The sequence below is a fragment of the Kogia breviceps genome, chromosome 11, assembly GCF_026419965.1.
Source record: "Kogia breviceps isolate mKogBre1 chromosome 11, mKogBre1 haplotype 1, whole genome shotgun sequence".
Classification (NCBI taxonomy): domain Eukaryota; kingdom Metazoa; phylum Chordata; class Mammalia; order Artiodactyla; family Physeteridae; genus Kogia; species Kogia breviceps.
In genome coordinates this window covers 50,505,744-50,525,471 of record NC_081320.1, presented here as the reverse complement: position 1 = coordinate 50,525,471, position 19,728 = coordinate 50,505,744, and the positions used below count along the sequence as shown (strand labels likewise).

Below are 19,728 nucleotides of genomic sequence, written 5' to 3'. Positions count from 1 at the left end.
TTTCACTTTTAGCCTACGCATGCCCTTAAACCTAAAGTGAGCCTCTTGTAGCATGTAGATAGCATGTAGTTGAGTCTTAATTTTTATCCATTCAGCCACTCTGTCTTTTGATTGAGTTTAGCCCACTTACACTTAAAATGATTATTGATAGGAAAGGGTTTCCTATTGCCATTTTGTTAATTGTTTTCTGTCCTTTTTCTCTTGTTCTTGTCCTCTTTGCTGACGTTTCTTTATTGTTTGATGATATATTTTTTTGGTAATAGCATGCTTTGATTCTTTTCTCTTTATCTTTGGTATATCTATTATACTTTTTATAATAAAATAATAATAATAAAAAAACTTTTATAATAAAAGTTACTACTGGGCTCACATCAACGATTTTATAGTTAATATCACTCTGTTTTAAGCTAATAACAACTTAACTTCAATTATATCCAGAAAGTGCACCTTTTACTTCTTTCCTCACACAAAAAATTTACAAACTCATGCTAGATTTTACTTCTTTCTATATTGTGTTTCCACGAACACATTACAGTGGTTATAGTTATTCTTACTACTTTTGTCTTTAAAGACTAGTGTTACAAGTGATTTATGTGCCACAATTACAGTATTACAGTATTGTGTTTCTCTTTATATTTCCTTTAGCAATGAGTTAGTTTCATGTTATTGTCTAGCATTTTTTTGTTTGTTTCAACTTGAACTCCCTTTAGCACTTTTTATAAGGCAGATCAAGCATGATGAACTCCCTAAGCATTTGTTCATCTGGGAAAGTCTTTATCTCTCCTTCTTTCTTAAAGGAAAGAAGTTTTGCCAGGTAAAGTATTCTCGTTTGGAAGCTTTTCTTTTAGAAAAGGAATATATCATCTCACTCGCTTCTGACCTGCAAGGTTTCTGCAGAGAAATCCACCAATAGTTTATGTGCTATTCCTCGTATACTCCCTCGTATGTGACAAGTTACTTTTCTCTCACTGCTGTAAAAATTCTCTTTTTATAATTATACTGTGTCTCATGAAAATCTATTTGGGTTCAACCTATTTGGGTAATTTGGGGCCTCACAAATCTGGATGTCCATTTCCCTCTCTCTAGATTTCATATGTTTCAACCATTATTTATTTTGTATTTTGTACTTTATTTATTTATTTATTTTGGCTGCGTTGGGTCTTTGTTGCTGTGTGTGGGCTTTCTCTAGTTGTGGCTAGCAGGGGCTACTCTTTGTTAAAGTGCACTGGCTTCTCATTGCGGTGAATTCTCTTGTTGCAGAGCATGGGCTCTAGGCACATGGGCTTTCGTAGTTGTGGCTCACAGGCTCTAGAACACAGGCTCAGTAGTTGTGGCGCATGGGCTTAGTTGCTCCGCAGCATGTGGGAGCTACCCAGACCAGGGCTCGAACCCGTGTCCCCTGCATTGACAGGCGGATTCCTAACCACTGCGTCACCAGGGAACCCCCAACCGTTATTTCTTTCAATACGTTTTTAGCTTTTCTCTCTCTCTTTTTCTCTGTCTCTACTCCTTCTGGGACTCCCAAAATGTGTATATTTGTGCCTTATTGGTATACCATAAATCCCATAGACTTTCTTCACATTTTTCATTCTTTGGGTTTTGTTGTTGTTCCTCTCAGTGGGAAATTTCAAATGACCTGTGTTTGAGTTTGCTGATTCTTTCTTCTGCTTGATTGATTCTGCTGTTGAAGTTATTGAATTTTTTACTTTAGTTGTTGTACTCTTTAGCCTCAGTCTTCTTTTTTTTTTAATATTCTTTTTTTAAAGTATTTTTATTTTTATTTTTTTGGCTGCACTGTGTGGCATGCAGGATCTTAGTCACCCAAGGATCAAACCCATGCCCCCTGCATTGGGAGTGTGGAGTCTTAACCACTGGACAGCCAGGGAAGTGCCTTTTATTTTCTTTTTTGAATGGTTTCTATATCTTTATTGAACATCTCATCTTGTTTAGGTATTGTTTTCCTGATTGTCTTTAGTTGTCTATCTGTGTCCTCTTTTAGAACATTGAGCTTTATGACAGTTTTTATACAATTCTTTGTCAAGCCATTCATGGATATACATTTCTTTGGGGTTGGTTACTGGAACTTTATTAGTTTTCTTTGGTGCCATCATCTTTGCCTGATTCTTTGTGATCTTTATAGCCTTGTATTCGTGTCTGTGCATGCATTTGAAGGAGCAGGAACCTCTTCTATTCTTTATAGACTGTTTTTGGCAGGTAAAGGCCTACTCCTGCTAGGTCCCTGGATGGACAAGCCTGCCTCCAAACTGCAGTTAGGCAGGGCCAAGGCCAGATTATGAGGCTGTTTCCAGGTCCACAGTCAGGTCCATGGTTGGCTAGACTATTACTGGGGGCACCAGCAGGAGTACCACATGCTGGGTCCCCAGGTGGATGGGACTACGTCTAAATCCACAGTTGGCAGGTCTCTTTCTTGAGGTGCAGATTGTCTTGTCTCCTCCCAGGTCTCTGGGTGGATGAGACTGCCTCCAGGATCACAGTTGAGCAGTGGGAGCTTGTCATGGGGTTGCTTCTAGGTCTTTAATTGGGTGTGTATTCAGTGGGCCTAAAATTGGAGTCACAGGTGGGTGTGGTTCCTGCTGAGTCTTAGTTGAGTGTGGCTGGAGCCATGTCCACAGGGGATTAGAGCTGCACTCAGGTCTATATTCAGCAGACCTGCTACCACAGTGTGGGCATGCCTTCTCAAAGTGTCTTTCCTTGGTTTTGGGCTCCAGTGGGGATGCTGCAACTTCTACTTGGATTCTGAAGCTCCTACAGTGGCACTTTTAATTCATGGATGATTGCCAAATCAGTGTTTCTGTGGGGGAATGAGGGCTGGAGGGACCTCCTATTCTGCCATCTTACTAGTAACTGTCAACTTTTAACTTCAACTTTATTGCTGGCCTTTTTGAATATTGTTAACTCTACACTTTTCTTCAAATTCAAGGGAAAACAAAGAGACAAAAATAGTATATTTTTCTGAAAACAAAATCATGTATCTTTAAGCCATTAATGCCAAAAGAATCACTTTAAACTGTTTATTCAACTGCGCATCCTTTATGTGAATCATTCCATTGAAAGTTTGATTTCATAGGTGAGAACAACTGAAGAGTTGACGTGACAGTATTTTGGGTCAGAATTGGGACCATGTAGTATATCTGCTTTGTGAAATGGAGTTGGTAGGCCTCAGTTTATGAAAAAAAAAAAAAATGTTAGTAACTGCTATGTCCCTGGCACAATGCAATACTTAAAAATTCTTTTTCTGTCTTCACCACATCTCTCAGATGCTGAAGTTGCTCTCATGTATTTCTTATCCTGAGCTCTTCAGAAGAAAAACTCCACTTAAAGTTTCTTAACTCCACATGCCTCTCTTGTCCTCTGTTGTCTTCCTTTCTTCCAAATTTTGCATTTCAATTGGCCCATTCTCAGAGGTAAAGGGACGAAAATGAGTAGGCCAAATTTAGGTTCATCTTTAGGGGACAGTGAAGGGAACATAGTGAGAATATTCAAATATTAATTATATTTGTCCCTTCACAAGCAGTCATCTCTGTGTTATCTATGTTTTCTATTTCTATAATTTCATATGCAGTTTCTTCTGCATGATAAAATTCTACTTATCTTTGAAGGCCACCTGCTCAGCTCAGCATCTTGGCTGGAGTGAATGCTGTTGTTACCTCATCATGCTTTTATTTTGGTACCACTTTTAGGGAGTATATTACATGGCTGCCTTATGTTACAGTACTTACTGTTATCTTCTTGTTACTAAACTGGGCAAGAATCATGCCATTTTTCTCAATGACCTTCAAAGTCTGGCTTCTCAAAGTGTAATCTTCAGGCCGGCACCATATACATTACTTGAGAGCTTGTTGGAAATTCAGAATCATGGGCTCTAGCCCAGATCTACTGAATGAGAATCAACATTTTAATGAAATCCCCAAATTTATTTGTGTGCTTATTAAAATTAAGCCTTTGTTATAATCATGTGACTTGGTATTTTACATTATACTAGCCTAGAGCAGTCTTATAGCACATCAGCTAAAAATGCTTAGGGTTTTCTTATTTTTATGCATTCACTGAAAGCTCTTGCCAGCTATGACACTGTTTTTCTGTTACACGTTGAATACTTTGTGTACCTTGGATACCATTACCTTCTTCATTACAGGTCTTAGCCATCAAAGATCCAGCACAGATGTCTTTTTCAAGTTCATTCCTTCTGTCAAATACTTGTCTATTGTGTATAGGTTTTTTTAATTGGAAAAAGAATGAAAAAGGAAATTATAGGGTTAAATATGTTACAGATTTTAAATATTGAATATTTTCAAACTTACGAGGTTTTAAAAAATATAATGGAAAAAATTTCCTTTCAACAATATAATCATTTAAATACTGTAATGTTAAAAATGTTGAAAACTGTTTTTAACCTTCTCACCATTAAATATTTTACAGGACATTTTGAAGAGCAATTAAATTCAACTTCAATATACAAATGAAATATTTCACATATACAATTTTCAGAAATAAGCAGTAATGGAAACAAAATGTGATGCTCTGAACTCCCCCTGGGTATTAAAAAATTAGAATGAATGGTAAAAGTTTTCTATTAAATAAATATTATTTTTCTAATTTTATTTTTTTTTTTTTAAATTTTTTAAATTTTTAATTTTTTTTAATTTTTAGTGGGAAAAGAGTCTTATGGGAGAGGAGTGAAAACCTGGTGATTCCATTTTGGTAGTCGTTCTTTGCTACCGTACCTGTCATACAAATTACTGAGATTTAAAGTTGCTACTGTGCCTTGGGCATGAACTGTGAAGGTTTGGTATTCTTTTTTTCGGCTCGCGGGCCTCTCACTGTTGTGGCCCGTGGCAGAGCACAAGCTCCGGACGCGCAGGCTCAGCGGCCATGGCTCACGACCCAGCCGCTCCACGGCATGTGGGATCCTCCCGGACCGGGGCACGAACCCATGTCCCCTGCATCGGCAGGCGGACTCTCAACCACTGCGCCACCAGGGAAACCCTATTTTTCTAATTTTAGAAGTAATACGTTATTATTATAGAAAAACTAAACACACACACAGAAAAAGAACATTAATATAATCCAAATATCTAGAGTTCTTATCTGGATAGTTAGCTTCTATTCTTATTATTATGCATCTTTTTTTAACAAATAAAGCTGAGATTATATTGTCTTACAAAGTTTTAGGTAATTCTCTTATATAATAAGTTTTTTGGTTTTAAAATTTTTATTATTTAAGTTATTACACATTAAAATGAACTTTTAAAGACATAGATTCTATGAATTTTAAGAGATACATAGATTCATGTTATTAACACTACACCACAAACAGAATACAAAATAGTTTCATCATGCCAAAAAATTCCCTCATACTTTATAGTCACATCCTCCCCTACCAGTACTCCTGGTAATTGCTTCTCACCATGATTATAGTTTTGACTTCAAGAATGTCATATAATTGGAATCATACATATAAACTTCTGTGTCTGGCTTTTGTCACTCAGTATATTGCTCCCAATATTCATTCAAGATACTAAATGTATCAACAGTTTGTTACTTTTTATTGCTTAGCAGTATTCCATTTTATAGATGTACCAGTTTGTTTATTCACCTGTTGAAGGATATTTTTTTTCCCAGGTTTTGGCAAAGTAAAATGATTATCAGCATTCATCTATGGGTTTTTGTGTGACATAGGTTTTCATTTCTCTAGGGTAAATACTCAAGAATAGGATTGCTGGCTGATGCTAAATATACTTTTGTAGTTGTTTTTTTTTTTTTTTTTTTGGTGCCATGTGGCTTGTGGGAGCTTACTTCCCCGACCAGGGATTGAATCAGGTCCCCTGCAGTGGAAGCACAAAGTCCTAACCACTGGACCACGAGGGAATTCCCTCAATATATTTTTACTTCATAGGAAACTGCATAACTGTTTCCCAGGATGGAAGCATGTATCATTTTTGTATTCTCATCAGCAGTGAATGAGTTCTTTGCTCTGAATCTTAACCAGCACTTAATATTATTTGTCAGTATGTTTTTATTACAGATATTCTAATAGGTGTGCAGGGGTATCTCATCATGGTTTTAATTTTGCACTTTCTTCATGACTAATGATGTTGAATATTTTTTCATGTGCTTATTTGCCATCTGTATATGTCCTTATTAAAGTATATGTTCAAGTCAAATCTTTTGCCCATTTTAATTGGGTTGTTTTCTTATTGTTGAGTTTTTAATATATTCTGGATATAAATTTAATGTCTATCGTGTGATTTGCAGATATTTTCTCCTAGCAAGTAGCTTGTCTTTTCATGCTCTTAACAGTGTCCTTTGAAGAGCAAAACTTGATGAAGTCCAGCTTATCCATTTTTAAAAATTATGAATTGTGCTTTCAGAGTCAGATCTGAGAATTATTTGACTATTTCCAGATCATGAAGATTTCCTCCTATGTTTCCTTCTAGAAGTTTTATACTTTTACATTTTATATTTAGATCTGTGATCCATTTTGAGTTAAGTTTTGAATAAGGTGTGAGGTTTAGTTTAGGGCTCATGGTTCTTACACATAGATTCCAGTTGTTTAAGTACCATTTGTTGAAGAATATCCTTTGTTCATTGAATTGCCTTTGTACTTTTGTTAAAAATCAGGCATATTTGTATGGGTCAACTTCTGAGTTCTCTATTGTATTCCATTAATCTACGTGTCTGTCCTTTTGCTAATACCATACTTTCTTGATTAGTTTAGCTTTAGAGCAGGGAATGGCAAACCACAGTCCATGGCCAAATCCAGTCCATGCCTAGTTTTATAAATATAGCTTTATTGGCACACAGCCATTCATTTACATATTGTCAGTGGCTGCTTTCTCACTACAACTGTAAACTTAAGTAGCTGTGACAGAGACTGTATGACCTGCAAAACCCAAAATATTTATTAAGTGGCCCTTCACAGAAAATATTTGCTGACTCCTGCTTTAGAAAGGCTTAAGATTGTGCATGATTCTTCCAACATTATTTCCCATTTTAAAAATTGTTTTTGCTATTCTGGTATCTTTGTCTTTCTGTATAAAATGTATAATCAGCTTGCCTATGTCTACAAAAATCCTTTCTGGGCTTTTAATTAGAATTGTGTTAAATCTTTAGATCAGTTAGAAGACAACTGACATCTTTACTGTATTGAGTTTTCCAATCCATAAACCTGGTGTGTGTATCCATTTATTTTGATCTTTTATGATTACTTTAAACAGTGTTTTATAGTTCTTGGCATACAAATTCTGTTCAAGTTTTGTTAGATATATTCCAGAGTAATTTCATTTATTTTGGAGTTACTGTAAACTTTTAAAATTTTGACTTCCAATTCTACATTACTAGTATATAGGCATATAATTGACTTTTATGTATTGGCTGTATATTCTGTGACCTTGTTAAACTCACTTATTAGTTGTAGGAGTTCTCTGTAGATAACCTTTGGATTTTCTATGTAGATAAACCATGTTGTCTGGAATAGGGATGGTTTTACTTCTTTCCCAAGCTGTATTTGTTTTCTTTCTTTTTCTTGTCTTATTGCCGTGGCTAAGACTTTAGGCACAGTGTTGTATAAGAGTGGTGAGAGTGGACGTCTTTGCTGTGTGCCCACCTGTGTAGTTTCGTTTCTGTTTCTGTAGCTTCTCTGTATAGATTGAGGAAGTTCCTTGTTATTCCTTGTTCTCTGAATTTAAAAAGTGCTAAATGGGTATTAAATCTGGTCAAATGCTCTTTTTGCATCAGTTGGGCTGAGCAACTAAGTTTTCTTATTTCAACTGTCAATATAGTAGATTTCATTGATTTTTCAAAATTGAATGAGCCTTGCCTTCCTGAGGTAAACTGCACTTGATTGTGTTGTATTTTAAAAAATATATTACTGAATTACATTTCTTAATCTTTTGTTGAGGATTTTTGCTTCTATAGTTATGAGGGATACTGGTCTAAAGTGGTTTTTTGGTTTGGTTTTTTTGTTTTGTTTTGTTTTGGTACTCTGGGTAGTGGTAGCTTCAGAAAATAATTTGGGACATGTTTTTTAATCTTTATTTTCTGATAGAGATTGTGCACAATTGATGGTATTTTTTCCCTCTAAATGTTTGGTAGAGTTCACCAGTGAGACTATCTGGACATGGATTTATCGTTTTCAGAGTTTTTTTTAAACTATAAATTCAGTTTTAAAAATGGTTTTAGGAGTATTCAGATTATCTGTTTCATTTTCAGAAAGCTTGGTAGCTTGTGGTTTTTAAATAATTAGTCCATTCCAACTATGTTATCAAATTTATATGCATAGAGTAGTTCACAACATTATTATCTGTTTAATGTCTATGAGGTCTATTATAATATCCTCTCTTTCATTCCTGATAATGAAAACCCATGTCTTTTCTCTTTTTTTGTCAGTCTGACTAGAGTTTTATCAATTTTATTGATCTTTTCAAACAACAACTTTTCAACTTTTGATTTCATTGATTTTCTTTTACTGTTTTCAATTTCAGTGATGTCTGCTCTTATGTTTATTATTTCTTCTGCTTGTTTTGATCTGTTTTTTTCTAGTTTCTTAAGGTGGTAGCTTAGACTGTTCATTGAGACATTTTTTAAAATAAGCATTTAGTAGAATAAAATCTCCACTAAGCACTGTTTAAGCTATATCCCACAAATTTTGATATGTTGTATTTTGATATTTTTCAGTTTATAATATGTTCTGATTTCCTTGAAACTTTTTCTTTGACCTATGAATTATTACAAGTGTGTTTTTTAATTTCTAAGTTTTTGTAGATTTTTCTGTTTGTCTTTCTGTTATTAATTGCTAGTATAATACCATTTGAAGTCAAGATTTGTTTTATGACCCACGATATGATATGTCTTGGTGAAATAAGAAAGTTAATTGGAGATCAGATTAGGCTGAAGACAAAGTGGAAATATTCTTTTTGCTCTTTAGCTCCCATTATCTTTCTCATATTATCTTCATCTGCTTTCTTAAACATAGCTAGAGATTCAGTGAAAACCTTTAATGATCTTTAGGTTGTCAGATTGCTGATACCCTTTAATTTTTATGTTTTGAAAGAGCTTAAGATGGTCTATCTTTGAAAATATGTTTAAAATTGGCCAGTTTTAGCCATATATTGAGGCTTAGAAAAAGACTTCTCTACTTAGTTTCTAGTTTTATAGGCAGCAAACACCTAGCAGGGATAATATGAACTTAACCAGTTCTATCTAATATACATTAAGCTACCGTAATAGCTGAACACATTGGAAATGCTCAGTATATTCTACATTTATTTCAGTTTAAGATGCATAAATGGACTTCCTAGACATATGCCATATGTTCTCCTCTTATGCCAAGATAACAAGAATTAAAAGACTGAGATGAATAAACAAGGTCAACTTAGACTGAGCCAAATTAGACAACAGAATAATTGTCAGATTTTCTGTTGGCAGGGACAGTTTGTTTTGAGCCAATCTTCATGAATTATAGACTGTAAATTTTTTTTTTTTTCTGGTAAGTCTACCACCAGGGATTCTGTTGACAATTTCTTTGTTTTGTAAACACTGAAGATTTTCAACAGTTACATTGTTTATAGGCACACATAAGGATTCTGAATAGATGGGCATATTTTTTGTTCCAATGTAAAGAAAACTGCTTAGATATGAATCAAATAAAACCAAGGCAAATTTTAATAGCTTTTAACAGGATAGTATTTCATTTGGAGTTTCTTAGGTATGAATTCAGATATAACAAATAGCAAGAAACTAACCAATATAATAATTAACTTATGACAGTAAATATCAAAGTAGATAAATTTGCTACAAACATAAAGATTATTTGCTCTACAGTAAAGAATTTTAGACATCGAAGGGGACTATCTAATACAAATGAAAAATTGAGGCAACCAGAGAAGTTGACTACTTGAAATATATTAACTAGTTTAGGGAAGTACCAAATCTAAAGTATGTTTAGTTTAGTCCTAGGATCATTTATTTTACTTATTGCTCTTCTCACCCTTATGGAATTTTTTTTCTTCTAAATTGTTTTTTCTTTGAGTTGTGAAACTTTAAAAGTTGCTGGTCAAAAATATGAAAATGAACAACTTGAGTAATGGTTGTCTTTGCCACATCAAAAATATGAAAACAAACTAGTTGAATAACACATTAATGGCGTATAAGGTATAAAGTCTCAGTCAATTCACAGAATGGTGATGTTTTTTAAAAACCCATTTATATCCAAGATGCTGTAACTGTTTTAAATTCGGAAATCCTTGATTCTTTTGCATATCTAAAATGTCTACTTTACACACTGCCAGCTATGTATTCTTATATCCTATATATTCTTGTATTATAAAAAGAATTCTTTTATTTATTTAATAAATATCTCTTGAGCGTGCTGCATGCCAGGTACTTTTTTTTTTTTTAGTTATAAAGAACCAGCTAAAAAGTATCTTTATTTCCTTGTAAAAATCTGATAAATAATGGGAAATTGAGGAATGTATTTTACACTGAATCCCAACTCTAGGCTGGATTGGAGTGATTCAGGCATTTGCAGATAGCCTCCATCTCTGCTTTGTTCTCTTACTGCTACCAGGCAGTTTTCACAGTCCTGGAGGATGAAGCAGTGAGTAATAAACAAAGAAAAGGCAAACATCTCTACCCTCATACAGCTTACATTCTAGTAAGTTTGTTTATAAACTCAAATGCAGTATAGTCTATTCACAACCAGTTTTCAGTGGGCTTCTACATTGTATATAGTTCAAATTAATTTGGTTTATTAATTTTGCCATAGGTTACCCAGATTTTGTTCAGTGATTTGTAAGTATATGAAGAATGAAAATAGTCTATGGGAAAGATTTAAAATTAAGAGAACATGTTATGGTTCATTCATGGATAGAATATTTGTTAAATACTCACTCTGTGACTGGTACTGGGTTAGATGCTGTGGATACAACAGTGAGCAAAAGCAGGCACAATTTTAACCACTGGTGAGTAGGCCCAGGCTGTGGGCCATGCTGCTGTGCTATTCTCTCTGCCTTTCTCTCTTTTAGAGGTTTAAACATTTCTGAACTCCTGTAGACTCTTTCTTTTTTCTTTTCTCTATTGAAAGAAAAATTATAACAAAAATTTTAAGTATCTTTGGGTAACTAAACTTCCCAAACTGCAGTTTTAATGTTCAAATTAAACCCTGAGCCACAGCATTCAGATGGTGAAGTGTGGAAACAGACCTCACATCAAAACTTTCCCTGATGTCAAGGCAGCTTCCCTATCAATTCAGCCCAATCAAAATGATCTATTAAAAATACAGACCACATCCTAACACTTTATATTAATTTTCTCTTCTGCTGTAACAAATTACCACAAATTTAGTGGCCTAAACAGGGTGCATTCCTTTCTGGAGGAGAATCTGTTCCCTTAATTTTTTGACTTCTTCCTTTCCTTGGCTTATAGTCTTCTTCTTCCATTTTCAAAGCTGAAAGTGGCAGGTTGAGTCTTCTCACTGAGGATCACTCTGATACTGACTCTTCTGCCTCCCTCTTCCACATTTAAGGACCCTCTTCCACACTTAAGGATTACATTAGGCCTGTCTGGATAATGCAGGATAGTATCCCTATTTTAAAATCAGATAATTAGCAACCTTAATTCCATCTGCTATCTCAATTCCCCTTTGCCATGTAATAAACCATATTCACAAAATCTGGGGATTAGGATGTGGACATCTTTGGGAGGCCATTATTCCGGCTGTTATCCGCTTAGCTATCATACAGTGGCTTCTCACTGCAATGAGAACAAAGATCATACAGCATAGCACGGCCTACAGAGGCCCTAACTAATTTACCATCCTCCAGCTGCCTTTATAGTTTAGCTATATTGACTCTCTGTCACTCGAACCTCCCAAATTTGTTCCCACTCTAAGGCCTTTGCATGTACAATTTCCTCTCCCAGGAATGCTCTGTCAATTCACCATATCTTCATATTTTTTAAATAAATAAAAAAATATTTTATTTATTTTTATTAATTTATTTTTATTTTATTTTAAAAATAAATTTATTTTTATAAGTTTATTTTTATTTTTTATAAATTTTTATTTTATTTTTTAAAAATATATTTATTTATTTTTATCTGTTTTGGGTCTTTGTTTCTGTGCGAGGGCTTTCTCTAATTGCGGTGAGTGGGGGCCATTCTTCATTGCGGTGCACGGGCCTCTCACTATCGTGGCCTCTCGTTGCGGAGCATAGGCTCCAGACACACAGGCTCAGTAGTTGTGGCGCACGGGCCCAGTTGCTCCGCGGCATGTGAGATCTTCCCAGACCAGGGCTTGAACCTGTGTCCCCTGCATTGGCAGGCAGATTCTCAACCACTGCGCCACCAGGGAAGCCCTAAATAAATTTATTTTTTAAAAATAATAAATAAATAAAAATAAAACTTTATTTACAAAAATGGCAGCAGGTTTGGATTTGGCCTGTAGGCCATAGTTTGCCAACACTTGCTCCACCTGATTTATCTAATTATACCTGCTAATACCTCTGATACAGTTTTGAATAGTAGCAGAGATACTGGGCATTTTTGCCTTGTTTCTGATCTTAGTGGAAATGCCCTTAGTGATTACCCATTAAATAAGATAGCATTCGGATGAAATTGTATATATATTCTTTTGTTAAGACTGTATCCCTCAATTGCTATTTGCTTGAGTGTTTTTATCAGGAATGGGGGTTGAATTTTGTCAAAGACATTTTTAGCATCTAAAGAGATAATCATGATTTTTATTGGCTTTATATTTATTAATATGATGTATGATATTAATGGATTTGGTAACATTGAACCAACCTTGTATTCTCAGGATAGATCCAGGTGTTGGATTTTGTATGCTAATATTTTATTTAATATTTTATTAACATTGATGTTTATGAATGATATTGGTTTATAGTTTTCTTTTTCTGTACTTTACAGAGTTTTTCTTTATTTTTAATGCATTGGGACAATTTGTAGAGCATTGAGAATATCTGAGCTCTGAAGGCTTGGTAGAATTCTCCTGTTGAACCACCTGGGCTTGTTGCTTTTTTATAGTGTAGTTCTTTAAGCACTTTGTCTATTTCTTTTATGGTAGGCTTCAGATTTCTAAATCTAATGGTGGTCACTTTTGGCAATCTGCATTTACCTAGGAAATTATCTATATTTTCTATGTTTTCAGATTTATTTGCTTAGAAATCTGAAAAGTATTATCTTATGATTTTAAAAAAATTGTTACAAGGATTAATTCCTCCTCCTTCTGCCATTTCTTATTTTGTGTATTTATGCTTTCTCCTTTTTCTTGATCAAGTCAACTTGATCTGTTTTCTTAATTTTTTTCAAAAACACCCAGATTTGATGTCTCAATTAGGTCTACAACTTTTTAAAACTCCTACCTTATTGGTCAGTAAACTATAGCCTGTGGGTTAGTCACTGTTTTTGTAAATAAAATTTTATTGGACCACAGTCATGTCCATTCATTTATGTATTGCAGACAGCTGCTTTTGTGTTACAACAACAGAGCAGAGCAATTGCTGCACAGAACATGGCCCAGAGGCCTAAAATATTTACTCTCTAGACATTTAGGAAAATTTCCCAACATCCACTCTGCCTGATTAATTTCTGCTTTTATTTTTATTCCTTCTGACCTATTTTGCTTAGCTTCTTGTTATTTCTTAAGATTTTTGAGTTGGAATTAGTTCATTTTATTTTTTCATTCTCCCTGATAAAAGTGTCTAGTGTAATCACTTTTTCTCTGATCATTACTTTAAATCCCATTAAAGTTATTTTTTAGAAATTTCATGTTTTATTTTCCTCTTTCACCCAAGAGTTGTTTAATAGCAAGTTTTAACATTTCTAGGAGGAAAGTCGTTTTGTTTCTTGTTAAACATTTCTAGTTGCATTGTGATCAGGGAGTGTTTGTAATAGTTCTTCCTTATGGAACTTAGCGGTATCTGTTTGGCACCTAACATGGTCATTTTTGGTTAATATTAAAAGGTTCTTGGGAAGAAAATTTATTCTCTATCATCAGAGTGTAGAATTTAAAAAATATCCATAATATCTACATTACTGATTATGTTGTTTAAGTAGTCTTTCTTGTTATTTTTTGTCTACTTAGTCAATTTTTGTAATTAGAATAATGAGTTAAAGTTTCCTGTTATTAGTGTCTATGTTTCCTGAATTTCTTGTAGATTTTCCTTCATAGAGGTTGTTTCTGTGTTACTTGGTACAAACATATTTGTGTTATCTCTTTGTTGTGAAATATGGGTGTTAACATTTCCTTGTCAATATTTAATGCTTCTCTCTGTAACCAGGATTTCTACTGTTTCTTATTTTTATTTGCCTGGAATACCTTTTCCCATCTATTAGCTGTTCTGATGAATTTGTTTTAGCTATGTATATAGTACATAGCTGGATCTTGGTTTATGAGCAAATTGAAAATCTTGGGTTTTTTTGAAAATCGTTTTGTTTTAATGGATGAGATAAGTTCATTTATATTCATTGATATGACTAATATTCTTGGTCTCAAGTCTGAATATTTTATAATTATGCAAATTTGGTTTTATTTGCTTATGTTTCTTCTGAGGTTTGAATGTGTTTTTTAAAAAATGGAATTTAGGAAGCTTTGTAGTTTTGTTGGTGGTTACCTTTGTACTAATACCTTTTTAAAAAAATTCAATTTTATTTTTTTATAGGCAGGTTCCTATTATCTATTTTATACATATTAGTGTATATATGTCAATCCCAATCTCCCAGTTCATCCCCCCCACCACTTTCCTCCCTTGGTGTCCATGTTTGTTCTCTACATCTGTGTCTCTATTTCTGCCTTGCAAACTGGTTCACCTGTACCATTTTTCTAGAGTCCACATATATGCATTAATATATGTTTTTCTCTTTCTGACTTACTTCACTCTGTATGTACTAATATCTCTTCTAATGCAGTTAGTCGCTTCTTAGTTAACTTATTATTATCTGATACATCAGTGTTTATTGGTATCTTTTAACTCTCACCTATACCTATACAGCAATCAGTGGGCTTATTTTGCTTTTCTCTTTTACTGTCAGTGTTCCTCCCATTTTTAAAGTTGTATCATTTCTACTTAATCACAACATACAGTATCTCTACATGAATCTTCCACACTCATCTCCCCACACTCCTGTTTTTGTTTTCTATGTACATTTAAATATATTAAAACATTCACAGTTAGTCCTGTGGCTGAAGTTTTCCCAATCATCTCATGGTTGGATAAAGCTCTTCTTCTAGTACATTCCTAAAGAAGGACTCTTGTAAACTGTTACTCTTTAGATTTGATACTTGTAGAAGAACTTGGATGGATATAAGTTATTGGTTTACAGTTTCTTTCACTGAATTTTAAAAAATTGCAGGTCCACTTTTGCCTTGCTGTGTATTTTATTTTTGAAATGGTTGATGCTAGTTTAATTATTTTGCTTTTGTAAGTTACTTGATCCCTTTTTTAAAAAAAATTTTATTGGAGTATAGTTGATTAACAGTGTTATATTAGTTTCAGGTGTACAGCAAAGTGAATATGTTATACATCTACATATATCCACTCTTTTTGCTTTTTTTAGATTCTTTTCTCATATAGAGCACTACAGAGTATTGGGTAGTTACCTGTGCTGTACAGCAGGTTCTCATTAGTTATCTATTTTATATATAGTAGTGTGTATATGTCAGTCCCAGTCTCCCAATTTATCCCTCCCCCCCTTACCCCCTGGTAACCATAAGTTTGTTTTCTACATCTATGACTCTACTTCTGTTTTGTGACTAAGTTCATTTGTACCCTTTTTTTAGATTCCACACATAAGTGATATCATGATATTTGTTGTTTTGTGTCTGACTTACTTCAATCAGTATGACAGTCTCTAGATCCATCCATGTTAATGCAGATGGAATTATTTCATCCTTTTTTATGGCTGATTAATACTCTACTGTATATATACCATATACTTTTTTATCCCTTCCTCTGTTGATGGACATTTAGGTTGCCTCCATGTCCTGACTATTGTAAATAGTGCAGCAGTGAACATTGGGGTGCATGTATCTTTTTGAATTATGGTTTCCTCCAGATATATGCCCAGGAGTGGGATTGCTGGGTCATATAGTAGTTCTATTTTTAGTTTTTTAAGGAACTTCCATACTGTTCTCCATAGCAGTGTACCAAACAGTGTAGGAGGGTTTGCTTTTTTCTATACTCTCTCCAGCATTTATTGTTTGTACATTTTTTGATGATGGCCATTTTTGACCGGTGTGAGGTGATACCTCATTGTAGTTTTAAATTTCATTTCTCTAATAATTAGTGATGTTGAGCTTTTCATGTGCTTTTTGGCCATCTGTATGTCTTCTTTAGAGAAATGTCTATTTAGATCTTCCACCCATTTTTTGATTGGGTTATTTGTTTTTTTTTGATATTGAGCTGCATGAGCTGTTTGTATGTTTTGCAGATTAATACCTTGTTGGTTGCTTCATTTGCAAATATTTTCTCCCATTCTGAGGGTTGTCTTTTTGTTTTATGGTTTCCTTTGCTGTGCAAAAGCTTTTAAGTTTCATTAGATCCCATTTGTTTATTTTTGTTTTTATTTTCATTACTCTAGGAGGTAGATCAAAAAAGATCTTACTGCAATTTATGTCCAAGAGTGTTCTGCCTATGTTTTTTTCTAAGAGTTTTACAGTGTCTGGCCTTACATTTAGGTCTTTATTCCATTTTGAGTTTATTTTTGTATATGGTGTTAGGGTGTGTTCTAATTTCATTCCTTTACATGTAGCTGTCCAGTTTTCCCAGCACCACTTTTCTCCATTGTATATTCTTGCCTCCCTTATCATAGATCAGGTGACCATAGGTGCGTGGGTTTATCTCTGGGCTTTCTATCCTGTTCGATTGGTCTATATTTCTGGTTTTGTGCCAGTACCATACTGTTTTGGTGACTGTAGCTTTGTAGTATAGTCTTACATCGGGGAGCCTGATTCCTCCAGCTCTGTTTTCTTTCTTAAGATTGTTTTGGCTATTTGTGATCTTTTGTGTTTCCATACAAATTGTAAAATTTTTTGTTCTAATTCTGTGAAAAATGCCATTGGTAATTTGATAGGGATTGCACTGAATCTGCAGATTGCTTTGGGTAGTATAGTTATTTTGACAATATTGATTCTTTCAATCCAAGAACATGGTATATCTCTCCATCTGTTTGTGTCATCTTTGATTTCTTTCATCAGTATATTATAGTTTTCTGAGTACAGGTCTTTTGTCTCCTTAGGTAGGTTTATTCCTAGGTATTTTATTTGTTGTGATGGTAAATGGGATTGTTTCCTTAATTTCTTTTTCTGATCTTTTGTTGTTAGTGTATAGGAATGCAAGAGATTTCTGTGTATTAATTTTGTATATTGCAACTTTACCATATTCATTGATGAGTTCTAGTAGTTTTCTGGTAACATCTTTAGGATTTTCTATGTATAGTATCATGTCATCTGCAAACAGTGACAGTATTACTTCTTTTCCAATTTGGATTCCTTTAATTTCTTTTTCTTCTCTGATTGCCCTGGATAGGACTTCCAAAACTATGTTGATTAATAGTGGCAAGAGTGGACATCCTTGTCTTGTTCCTGATCTTAGAGGAACTGTTTTCAGTTTTTCACCGTTGAGAATGATGTTTACTGTGGGTTTGTCGTATATGGCCTTTATTATCTTGAGGTAGCTTCTCTCTATGCCCATTTTCTGGAGAGTTTTTATCATATATAAGTTACTTGATCTCTTTACCAGGAGGTCTTGAAGATTTTTAAAATTAGTCATTGAAACCTTAGAGTTTTGTTGGAATATGTCTCAGAGATAATTGTTCTAAGATAATTTTTCTCAGGCATCTGGTAGGATCTTCCAATGTGTAGATTCAAGTGTTTTTTCAAAAATTTAACTCTGAAACATTTTCCTAGATTATAGTTTTAAATATTAATTCTTTCCATTGTTTTATTTTTCTTCTTCAAGAAATTAAAGTGTACAAATGCTAATGATTTTTTGCCTTATCTCCCACTCTATTACTTTCTCCCTGACTTTAAAAAATTTCTTTGTTTACTTCCTTTTCCTTCTCTTGTTTTCTGCCATTTTCAGTGTCCTTTATTGAATTTTAATTTGAGTTTATTCTCACTTGAGTGCCTTGAATTTATTTTTCATTTCTCAGATAACATCTTTTTCTTCCTTTTCTTTCTTGAATTCAGTGAACTTCCTCTCTTCCCTCCTACCCTCTCCTCTCCTCTGCTCTTCCTTCCTTTCCTTCTTAGTTTTTGTCTTTTTAATCCAGAGTGGGTTTCCATGTACCCAGTTGCTTGTTTCAGTTTATTTAATTCTGCTTGGAGTGTTGCTGTACAGTTTTCTTCTACTTCATGGTTGTTTTGGAGGAGAGAATTCCTCAGTTGATGTGTATTGATTTTCATTTTCTGTTCCTTTAAAGTAACTGTGTGGAACTGTTTATCTTTTTTCCTGTTTATTTTTGTGGTATTGGATGTATTTTGTGAAATTCTGGTTCAGTAGTGCCCTCAGTATAACAGAGTCTAGGGGATTATTGGTGTAAGGATAGAAATATTTACCAATGGAACATAATGGCAAATCCAGAAAGAAACCTTTACACTTATGGGTAACTGATTTTTTGACAAAATTGCAAAGGCAGTTCATTGGAGCAAGGAGCCTTTTCCACAAATGGTGCTTGGAAAATTGGATTTTCATGTACAAAATAATGAATTTAGACCCCTGTGTCACATCAAACATGGAAATTAGTAAGAACTAAAACTATAGAACTTCTAGAACAAAACATAAGAGAAAATTTTGGGGTCTGTAGGTTAGAAAAGGATTTCTTATATACAACACAAAAAGCACAGTTGATTAAAAACAAAAGGCTAAATTGGGCTTTACCAAAATTTGAAACTTTTGTACTTCAAATGACACTGTTAGGAAAATGAAAGGGCAAGCCACAGACTGGGAGAAAATATTTGCATGTATGTGATAAAGTACTTATATTCAGACTATATAATATAAATAAATAATTATAAATAAATTTCATAATTTAGTAATATGAAACAACCCAATTAAAAATGCACAAAAGTTTTATATAGCTATTTCACCAAAGAAGATATACTAATGGCTAATAACCACATAAAAATGCCAAGCATCATTAGTCATTAGGGAAATGCAATTAAAATCATAATGAGATACAACTCTACACCCAGTAAAATGGTTATAATAAAAAACCTGACAATACCAGTCATAGGTGAGAACATGGAGAAACTGGAACCCTCATACACTGCTGATGGGTATTTAAAATGTTAGTCACTTCAGAAAAACAATCTGACAGTTTCTTAAAACTAGGAAGATAAATATAGACTTAAAACAATATGATCCACCAATTCTACTCCAGAAGATCTAACCAAGGGAAATGAAAACAAATGTCTACTTGACGATGTATATGTGAATGTTTATTAGTAACATTATTCATAATAGCCACAAACTGGAAACAATTCAAATATTCATCAGCTGGTGAGTAGATAAACAAAATGTGGTAATTTATACAATGGAATACTGTTCAACAATTAAAAAGGAATAAACTACATGCTACAATATATATGAACCTCAAAAACATAATGCTAAATGAGAGAAGCCTGACACAAAAGACAACATATTGTATGACTCCATTTATATGACGTGTCCAGGTCATATGATTTCATTT

General features: G+C 33.9%; 1 protein-coding gene across 7 annotated transcripts in view; it reads right to left on the bottom strand.

Annotated features, from left to right (window-relative positions):
* WDPCP (WD repeat containing planar cell polarity effector) overlaps window positions 1-19,728 on the bottom strand; it is a 437,730-nt gene that overhangs the window by 54,014 nt on the left and 363,988 nt on the right. For 5 of the 7 annotated variants that reach the window (XM_067007520.1, XM_067007521.1, XM_067007523.1 and 2 more), the window contains one exon: window positions 4,143-4,222. The exons of the other annotated variants lie outside the window; for them this stretch is intronic. In XM_067007520.1, the coding sequence (XP_066863621.1) occupies window positions 4,143-4,222 (80 nt within the window). The remainder of the gene's footprint in view (window positions 1-4,142; window positions 4,223-19,728) is intronic. 7 annotated transcript variants of the gene reach the window in all.